General features: G+C 39.0%; 1 protein-coding gene across 2 annotated transcripts in view; it reads left to right on the top strand.

Moving 5' to 3' along the window:
* Nucleotides 1-6,196: 6,196 nt before the first annotated feature.
* The window catches only part of LARS (leucyl-tRNA synthetase), a 50,368-nt gene continuing 45,652 nt past the window's right edge, over nucleotides 6,197-10,912 (top strand). For both annotated transcript variants that reach the window (XM_015598093.2, XM_006922966.3), the window contains exon 1: nucleotides 6,197-6,353. In XM_015598093.2, coding sequence (XP_015453579.1) covers nucleotides 6,348-6,353 — 6 coding nt within the window. In that variant the 5' untranslated portion in view covers nucleotides 6,197-6,347. The remainder of the gene's footprint in view (nucleotides 6,354-10,912) is intronic.

The raw sequence follows: 10,912 nt of genomic DNA on the forward strand, positions 1-10,912 counted from the left end.
AATATTTTGAAAATGACATAATTTTAGGAGTGGAGGTGGGAGATGGGGGAATGCAGAGAAAGTGGGTGTGGTTATTAAAAGGCAACATGAGGGATCCTTGTGGTGTTGAAACTATTCTGTATCCCTACTGTTGTGGTGGATACAGGAATTACTGGGGTGATAACATTGTATAAAATCTAATTTATATACGCATACACAAACATGCACAAATGAATATAAGTAAAACTTGTATCGCATTCTGACTGTGATATAATACTATAGTTTTGTAAATGTTACCATTGGGGAAATTGGGGAAAGTGTGCAAGAGTTCTCTGCATTATTTCTTACAGCTTCATATGGCTACAAGTATGTTGAGTAAAAAAAAAAAAAGTTGTTTCACACATTGAGAGCAGTGTCAACTGGGAGGAAAGGTTAAATGTAGCATCTACAGGTATGCACATACCAGAAATAGTCCTTGCCCCATAGTCCTTGTCAGGAGCTTCATGGTTTCCCATTGGACCCAGATCTGACATTCTTGCAGATTAGAAAAGCATCCAGCAGAAATGTGCAAAGCTTCACTGCAGTAGTGACATTTTTTACTTGCAGCAGGAAACAACAACAGTAGTGGACTGGACTGACCAGACTCCAGTTCCCTCTGGTTATTCCTCTGATATTAGGGGGAGAAAAAAAAAAAAAAAGAACTGCCTTCCCTTCTTTGGATTGAATAAATCCCTTGGGATTTAGACACATCAAATAATAACTCATACTCCTGTGTGCCGCTCTGCCAAGCAACTTTGCATGGATTAGCCTCTTTCAGTGCCAGCATCCGGCCTTCTTTCAAGAAATATTCATTGAAAATCTATTACTGTTATAGGCCCTGGGGATACAGCCGTGAAGAAAATAAGCATTTTCTTGGAGATTTATTTTAGCAGGAAGAGAACGATGACAAATAACCATATAATATATTGGGTGGGATACATTCTATAAAGAAGAGTAAGGCAAAGTGAGGGCATAGTGAGTGATAGGGAAGTTAAAAGTACTCTTTGAGCAGTGGTCTGGAGATAGGTGTGTTATGTGGATATCGGAGAACAGCTTGCAGGGAAGTGCAAAGACCCGGAGCAGGAACTAGCTTGGCATGATTGAGGAAAGGGTGGAAGCAATTGGGCTGGAGCAGTGAGCTAGGAGGAAAGTGATGGTAGAAGAGGTTGGAGAAGTAGTCAGAGGTCAGATCATGGAGGACTTTTTTGGTCATGGTAAGAACTTGGGATCTTTATTCTTAGACTAGAAGACACTGAAGATTTTGAGCAGAAAAAGAAAATTATCTGATCTCGTTTTTAAGTTTTTAAACAGGCAACGAAAGTGGAGGTAGGGAAACCAGTTAGGAGGCAATAATCCAAGCAAGAGATGATGGTGTTTGGACTAGACTAGCAGTGAAAGAGATGGTGAGAAATTGGATTCCGATTATATTTTGAAGGTAGAGTTAATGAGTTTTACTGTCAGATTGATTGTCTGTATGAAACACAAAGAGGATGAAACCAAGGTGTTTGGCAATCTGACAATAGTGCTACCTTACTCTCATACACTGTGGAATAGCACTACAGAAAGATACTGTCTTCTTTCTTTTAAGAAACTGGGAAACTGACCAATGACCAATTCATATCAAAGAAGAAAAAAGAAAACACCATGATTGTGCCCAGTTTATATCATTTAGACCTCTAATTTCATCAGAATGAGGAATTGGAATCATAAATGTACGAATAAATTTTAAAAATAAATTTTAAAAATACAGTCGCTGAAATTGGAATCTTGGTAATATGTGATTGGGCATCTTTACATGTTTTTGTGTTTTTTTCTCCTCCCTTTCCTTCCTTCCTTCCTTCCTTCCTTCCTTCCTTCCTTCCTTCCTTCCTTCCTTCAGGAGCCTTTGGTCTGTTCCACAGTGGTGATGGTATGGTGATGACAAGCTGTGTTTTGATGATTCAGGTTCACAGTTCCCATGTGAGCTCATGACAGGGCTGGCAACGCTTTGTGGAATGTTGACAAGGTGGCTGACTGAAGCTTGTGGATCCTGAGTCTGGAGAGGCATAGCATGAGTGAGTGATTTCTAATTCCTAAAAATGACAAATATGACAAATATGACTACTTTAGAATAAATCTAGGTAATAGTGATTTCTCAAAATTTTGGTGCCTGAGTTCAACTTCTCTAATTTGGTTACATTAGTCTAAATATAAAAGTCTCTCTAATTAACATGACTACTTGTTCCTAGTTATTGTCAGATTTAGAATTTCTATTAATTAAGCGACTGTCTTAGTCCATTTGGGGTACTATAACAGACTAGGTGGCTTATAAATGACAAAAAATTTATTTCTCACAGTTCTGGAGGCTGGAAGTCTGAGATCAGGTTGCCAGCATGGCCGGGTGAGGGCCCTCTTTGGGTCACACACTTCTCTTTGTATTCTTACAAAGTAGAAGAAGGTGCGGAGTTTGTGGGTTTTCTTTTACAATGCACTAGTCCCATTCATAAGGGCTCCATCCTCCTGACATAAACACCTCCAAAAGTCCCCACCTCTTAATACCATCATATTGGGCATTAGGATTTCAATATGTGAATTTTTTTTGGCGAGGGGCGAGGCCATAGCACTGATTCAGACCATAGCACTGATCAAACTAGCTTCCAGTATTCTCCACTTTCCTTCCTTCCTTTCTTACTTCCTTCCTTCCTTCCTTCCTTCCTTCCATCCTTTCTCTTTAGCTTATCCTTCCTTCCTTCCTTCCTTCCTTCCTTCCTTCCATCCTTCCTTCCTTCCTCCTTCCTCTTTAGCTTCCTTCCTTCCTTTCTCTTTAGCTTAATATTTCTTGAGCATTTCCCATGAACCAGGTAATGGGCTAATCACCTGGCTTAGTGTAGCTCATTTTATCCTTATAGCAAGCTTTACATATGAGGATCCAAAGTCCCAAGGTTGAAGGAAAGAGCTAACATGAGATGGAGCCTCAAATCAGACCCAGGCATCTTACTCCAAAGCCTGTTAGCACAATGACTGCACACACTCTTCCTCTGGTGCCCATTAACTGTCAGAGCAACCTTAGGATCAGCTAAGCTCATAAGTCCTAGAAGGATTCTATTTTTTCCCTCATTATACTCTTTCCTTGTTTTATTAAAAAAAAAAAAAATCGGTTCACCATTCAGGAAGCATAAAAGTAAGGTAGAGCACTAATGGAGGGAAAAAATCATTTAAAAATGAAAAGTGTTTGTTAGGTAGGGAAGTGACAACCATATTCATTGAATGCCACATGCTTATAAAACAAATATCAAAAGATGCGAACAATTTCTTTCTCGACTGTGTCTAAGGGTAGAGAAGTTAGGTAAATATGCATGAAAAACAAATACAAAAGCACTCAGGGACAAGCCAAAGCTAATTATAGCTTTAAGGATCTAAATTTAGAAATGCTGACTCAACTGAATTAAGTAGAATGACTGGTGGGGTGGGTTTGGAAAAAAGAAGGAGGGAGTGAGTTTTGTTGTGGAGTTTTGTAGAATGATCACGATGTGATCTGATAATTGGAGATGGTATACTCCACAATTATATGGTGATAAGTAGCTCAGTTAGGCTAGGAAGAGATTATTATGGGGCACGGGTAAGATTTTTCTATTTTAATCAGACTGTTTATAGACCAATTTTCCTAAAATAATCATAAAATAGCTGACATATTACTATATGCCATATATGTATATGGTTTATAAACATATTCTTTAATCCTCATAGCAATCCTATGAGTTACTTACTATTATTATCCTTATTTTACAGTGTGGTTAATTGAATTGCCTGAGGTCACCTAGCTAGTAAATGATGAACTTGGTCTTGTCTGATTCAGAGCCTTAACTCATATTCACTATGCAACCTTTCTAATATCATTTATCTAGAGAGGGTATTCCACGTACATAGCAAAGGATGGACAATTCTCAATTAAAGAGCCATATTACTATAAAAATTCATTTTCCAAATATCTCTTGAATTTGTTCACCTTGACTGACACCACCACAGTATAAACTACCATCACCTTTCACCTAGACAGTTGCAATAGCCTCCTGCTTCCACTTTTGCTCCCTTCCAACCATTCTTCAGAATGATCTTTGTAAAACACAGATAGGACCATGTTTCTTTCTTGTCTAAAACATTCCTATGGCCTGCTGTCACTCCCAATGCTTCAATGTTTGCCTCTTCCACCGGACTGTAAGTTCTGTGAAGGAGGTGACTGCATTTGTCTTGTTCGAGTGTTGGGTCCAGCATCTAGGATAGTGTGTTGTACATAGAACCTAAATAATTTTTCTTGAATGAATGGAATCCAAATGACCCTTTAAAGAATATTGGTCACTTAAATAGGAAAATTAAAAAAGGATGAAGTTGGAGGCAGTGTGCTAGGCAGCCTCTGCTGTCATGAAGCTTACAGTCTAGTGATAAACAGGCAGTTAAAATTCAGTGAGATGAATTTCCCAAGGATAGGCAAGAAGGGGGTACTTCAGGGAAAATCTAGGAGGGGACATTTAACCTAGAGTGGGCTGTCAGGATGTGATGTCTAAATGGTTGGTAGGTAAAGGAAGAGGGTTTGGAAAGTGATGAAGATTTGTATGTGTAAGAGCCCAGAGGCAGGAGTGCCACTGGTAGATTCTCTATAGCCTAAGGTTCTTAACTTCCTTCCTTTTATCCAACAAATTTTTATTGAGCCTATAGCATGTGCCAAGCATTGTGTTAGGCCATCATTAGATTTGTATTTTGAAACTAGTTGTTCAAAATGTATATATATATATAAAGGGAAGAAATAAAATGAAGTCACCAGAGTCAAGCTGCTAAATTACTAAAATCAAGTAGGTTGAGGTATGAGGAAATGATTCTATTCTTGTTTTAACTAGCCTCGGAACTTAAACTTTTAAGCTTTCCAGTCCTGCATCAATGCCTGGACATACCTAAGTCCTCCAGATAACCCTCCTGACTACCTCCTAAAGGACTAAGGCAAGAATGTTCACATATCCAGACCACCTAGTATCCCTTATCCAGACCACAAGTCATCGAGAGGATGACCATCTTAGACCAATCCAGAGGCTAAGCTAAGAATGCAGGACTGATTCTTCCCAAGACTGTATTCTTTACTATAACTCTTATCTTTTCTTTCTTTTTCAGACCACTCTGGGTATTGCCTAGTTGTGCCTCTGGTTTGCAAGCCCTAAGACCTTTAAGTAAATATTATTTATTTCTAGCCAAAGACTCTAGACTCTTTTTGAGTTTGTTGGACAGCATATGTACATATACATACATATAATTTTAAATTTATTTTTATAAAAATTTTCATTAAAAAAATATTTCCTCCTAGTCCTTTAGGAAGACACTTCTGGGCTGCCCCTCCCCTCCCAAAGAGCTTTGGAGATGCTTAACGAATGTTTACTGAATGTTAACGAATGTAAATGAACACATATGAGAGTAACTAATCTGACCACTACAAAATAAGAGACTTCGATCAGCATTTTTAAATATATCTTTCTTCAGTGATGGAAATATTCTATTTCTGCACTGTCCGATGATATGGTAACCACTAGCTACATAAACTATTGAGCACTTGAAAAGTGGCTAGTGCGACTGAAGAACTTAATTTTAAATTGTATGTAATTTTAATTATTAAGTTTAAATAGCCAAGTATGGCTAGTGACTACCACATCAGACAGCTCAGCCTTAAATGATAGCACAGTTGAAATAGTCCGAGACCGGCATTGGTATTAGGTGGGGTACCAGCCTCTCTCTTAAAAATGGAGATTTTTTAATAAATGTCTAAATTTTGGGCCGTTGAATGCCACCGACAGTAATAAATACCCGTGCACACTGGCAAGCCATAATCAGCTCGTAAGTCACTGAAGACTAATAAACCTCGCATCCTGGCATCCTGACAGACACCCAACCAGCACCACAGGGTTAAAGGTTGAAGGATGGGGACTTCACCTCAGTTAGGGCGCGCGGCCGGCAGCCTGAGATCCGAACTGCATCATGGACTTTGTAGTTCAATTTCCAATTACGTCACTACCGGTGTCGTCTGCGAGCACTACGAAGGGACTTCCGGTGTCCCGTTATTCTCTGGGAATTGTAGTCAATAGTTGTCCGCTGACTTGGGCTCTAGCGTTCTGGGAACTACAATTCCCGGCAGGCAACGAGATGCACCCGGCGGTAGTTTTTTGGAAGCTGGATCAATTGCCTCATTAAGCGTGAAGCTTGTGCTTCTGGGTCTTGGGAGGCCTAGCTTCCTCGAAAGACTGTATCCACTACTTTGAGGAGGAGATCGCCGAGGTCATTGCCGTGGTTTGCACAGTTGGCTGGCCGGCGCTATGGTGGTGAGTTTTGGTGGGAAAAGAGTCCGCTCAGCCGGGCTCTAGAACCGGCTGATCTGTGTTTTGCCGGAATCTAGAGGCTCCATGTGGTAGCCGCTGTCCTGGGGAAAAATCCTTTTCTAGAGAAACGGGAGGCCTTGTCTTCCACGCTTAAGACGTGGCCGTTGTGAGAATGTGTCTTTTCTTGTTAACATATGAGTCAGGAACTGATCCTTCGAACTATAGATTACTTAATGTCATAGGTGTTACTCCACCGAAGTTTCTAAAACCGATTTGGAGAGAGAGAAGTATGTAACATTGATTCCTCCTTTCAACAAAAAATTGAGCACATCCCGGTTAAACAAAATCTCTGTATGCATGGTATTTACACGTGTATGCGGGCTGTATACTAAAATATATGGTAATACATGTAAGGTGCTGATAGTGTTAGAGAAAAAATAGAGCCGGAAGTGAGACTACCGAGTGTGGGGGTGTAGTAAGGTTGCTGTTTTAAAAGATAGATCAAGAAAGGCGTTGAGAAGGTGGCATTGTGGCGAAAGGGAGATAGGGAGCAACAAATGCAGCTGCATATATGGAGGAGATTTCCAGAGGCAACAGTTTGAAGAGCAAGCAGGGTTGTATGTCCAAAGGACAGTGATCCAGGAGGAGATGATGATGGGGTGTGTGTGTTGGGAGGGGGGAGGGATTGATCAGTGGGTGGATATAGGTCATATAAGGCCTTGTAGGTTGCTGATTAAATAGGTTCAAGAAAGAATAGTAAGGGAGGGACTGGAAATGAGTATGGACAACTTGAGAGATTCTGTAAAGGAAAGCAGGGGAATAGGGTAATAGATGAAGATGAAGGTCAAAAGAAGTCTTTATTTTTTTGACAGAAATTTTACAATGTTTACATGCTCATGGAAATTATCCTGTAGAAAGGAGAAATTGATGCAGAAGAGAGATGATTGCCAAAGTGATGTTTTTGAATAGAATAAGGAGGATAAGATAAGTGCATCATTGGAGAAGTTAATTAGGACGACACTCAATCTATAGTAACAAGAAAGAAGGCAGACTATATGGGTATAGATGCATCTGGGTAGGTAGATGTGATGAAGGAAGCTGTGGAAATTTTCTGTTCACTTCTGTTTTCTCATTGAATTAGGAACCAAGATTATCAGCTAATAATAAGGTTGGGAGAGAAAGTGTTGGAAGTTTGAGGAGGGAAGAGAAGGTATGAAACTGTTGTCTAGGATATTGCTGTCAGTAGAACTTTCTGTGGTGATGAACATGTTCTATATTTGTGCTGTCTGATTTGGTAGCCAGTAGCCACTAGCCACACGTGGCTATTGATTATTTGAAATGTGGCTAGAGCAATTGAAGAACTGAATTTTATTGTAATTTTAAAATTAAATTGTCACTTGTGGCTGGTGGCTATTCTGTTGGACAGTGTACACATCTAAGTTTGAGAATCACTGGTCTAGTGGAAGGAGTAACTAACAGGATTTCGGAAAATAGTATTGCTGGGAATCACTTAATGTTAGTGGTCATCAGTTTAAATTTAGAGTAGTCAGACTGGTTGAATTTATCTCTTACCACTTTCAGCTGCCTGGTGGAGGAGCAGAGCAGATGGATAGTAGGAGGGTTGGAGTTTGTCAGGCAAGAATGGTGAAGACAAAGGCAAAATAGTGGTTGTACAGATGTACTTAAGGGTAGAAATGAAGACAATGAAGTTGGAAGAGCCTAAGTGAAAAAGGATCAGAATCAGTAGGTCTCGATGGGGTTGAAGAATTATTGGAAATGGAATTCCAACAGAGTTAAGACCAGTACTGTCAATAACTAAGATTTCGTGTGTTATGCTCTGTGTTTATTGTTTTTTTTGCATTATCTCATTGACTCTTCACACTAATCTACTTGAGGTAGGCACGCATATTATCTGCAGTTTACAAATGAAGAAACCTATGCTTAGAGACTCTAACAGGCCCTAAGTTCACATAACTAATACATGATGGTAATGGATTTGAACAGATTGATTACTTTCGCAATCACTAATCTGTACTGCTTTCCAGGAAAACCCAGGCTTTCTAATTCCTGGTCTAGTGCTTTTTCTTCCGTTCCAACCTGCCCAATGCTTTGCCACAAACCGTGCCCCACTTTCGTGGTATCCTTAGCCGGTGTGGAATCTGCAGGTCTGTTTTTAGTTGGTGTTAATGGGAATGCGCTTTTCAATTTGAAAGACCTTAATACATTTTTTTCCCTTTTTAAATTGTATAGAAGGAAACTGGCAGTATTTTCTGGTAGATGTTATTGTTTCACTTTATTCTTGTTCTCTGTAAATATTCATCTTTTACATTATGATGATGCTGGTTAGTTTTATTGGAAGAATCCAATAAGAGATCCCTTTAAGAAAGAGCAAGTACCAACAATAATAATAATAATAGCTAAAATGTATTGATTGCTTATTCTGTGTCAGGCATTAATGGTTTACTTTTCAGGAGACCTGAGAATGTGTTATTCACTTTTAGAGGGGACCTGAGAAGGTGATGTAATAACGATAGTAACCGACTTAAAAAAAAATTATTCTTTTTAAATTTTTCATTTAGAAAATTTAAGTAGGGAAGAAAGTTTAGAATAGTTTTATGTACTTCAAAGTGCCCATCACCCACCCTCAATAATTGGCAGCTCATGGCCAATCCTGTTTCATATATACCTCATCCGGACCCTCCCCTTTCAACCCTCAGGATTTTAAGCAAATTTCAGACATTGTATCATTTCCCCCATCCATATTTTAGTAAGGTTTCTTTTTTTTAAAATATATGTACTGATAAGTCTCTTAAAACATAACTGTAGTGCTATTTTCACACTTTGTTGTTTCAGTGATAATGGTTAACATTATTGAGCATTTACCATGGGTCCGGCACTATGCTAAGTCCATATGTATTATCTCTTTTAATCCTCATTAATACAAGGTATGCATAATTAGTATCCTTGTTTTATAGATAGATTGAGAAGTGGAGGCTTAGAGAAGTTAGGGAACTTACCTAGGGTTCTGCAGCTAGTAGAACTAAGATAATGGCCAGAGTACCAAGAGCAAGCTAAAATAGGAGTCAGAAGATGAAAATTTTGTCCGTCTCAATCATTTACTGGCATGATGACCTCTGAATTTCAGTTTGTCATCTTCGAAATGATACATTGGTCTGCCCACTTGTTAAGGTTATTAAGCTCAAATAAGTTACTGTTCATAAAAGTGTTTTAAGAACTGCAGAATACTATGAATAATTGAAAAAGTTTATTGTCAAGTTCAGTAGTTCTTTACTTCGTCCCCCAGAAAACATTTTTTTCTGGAGACTCTGATTATCACAATTGGAGAGTGTGCTACTGGCATCTAGTGGGTAGAAGCCAGAGATGCTTCTAAATATCCTCCAGTTCATAGGACAGCCTCTGAAAACAAAGAATTTGGCTCAAAATGTCAAAAGTACCAAAGTTGAGGAACTCTGATCTAGTTAAATAACCTTTTAGCTAATTGAGATAACTGATTGTCTAGCTGAATAACCAATGATCAAGTGATTTGCTCAAGGTTGTACAACAAGTTGGTTTTGGGGCTAATATCAGTTTGCATTACAATCAGTGTTTGAGGTTTTGAAGAACAAGTCTTTCTGAGAAGAAAGTCTTTCTGAGGTTTTGTGTACTTAGCATGCTCAGTACAATGAAAAGAAACACATCGTTCTAAGTAATTTGTGAAGACTATTGCTTTCCTGTTCTTTAAAGTGGATGACATGGTCATTTTTAGGCAAAAAAAATGTGTTGTGTAATTTCTGTGTCTTTGGCATTGTACATGGTGCTGAGGTGACTATGAAGTAAAAGTTGCTGCCTGCCAGGAGTTCACATCCTCACTGGGTAAATGTGTTAGGGATTATTTGGCTGCATTCAATGGAAGTCAACTCAAGTTGGCTTAAGTAATGGGATTTCCTATAACCCATAACCCTGGGCTTCATGGGGCCTTAGGTACTTTTACCTTCCTGGGGCCCTTCCTCTGCAAACAATACTAAAAATTATATTTTCCAACTATCCTGGTATAAAGACAAATATCTTAATATTATATATTAAAGTGTTTTCTTCAACCTAAAAGTTTATTTTTTCTTCTCATTTTAAAATAAAATATTTTTGTGAGCCCTTAAAAGTGTGTGAACCCAAGGCAGTGTGCCTACTCTACTTGCAGATTAAGTTGGCATTTAGGAGTTAGTTGTATAGGTTAAGGGCCGAGTGGAAGTGACTTACGTTCTTCTGCCCCAAACTCCTTTGCCAGAACTCAGTCAAATAACTCCCACCTAACTGAATTCATCTGGAAATGTAGCAGAGTACGTTTAAGCGCTTCTGCTGCACTACCGTAAATAAGACTGAACTTTTGTTGCTGAGAAGGGAAAGAACAGATGTTGCATAGGCAATCTGCCATCTCTGCCATAGCCCATTTTTTAATGGTAGTCCTTGTATATTAGGACAACAGGAGTTAGCATCTTATGTGTTAAGTAGAGGGTTTTACAGTAAGAGTCGGCAAAGGAGCTGAGGCTCTAAACGAAAGTGGTTGG

This window comes from Pteropus alecto, unplaced genomic scaffold (genome assembly GCF_000325575.1).
Source record: "Pteropus alecto unplaced genomic scaffold, ASM32557v1 scaffold78, whole genome shotgun sequence".
Lineage (NCBI taxonomy): Eukaryota > Metazoa > Chordata > Mammalia > Chiroptera > Pteropodidae > Pteropus > Pteropus alecto.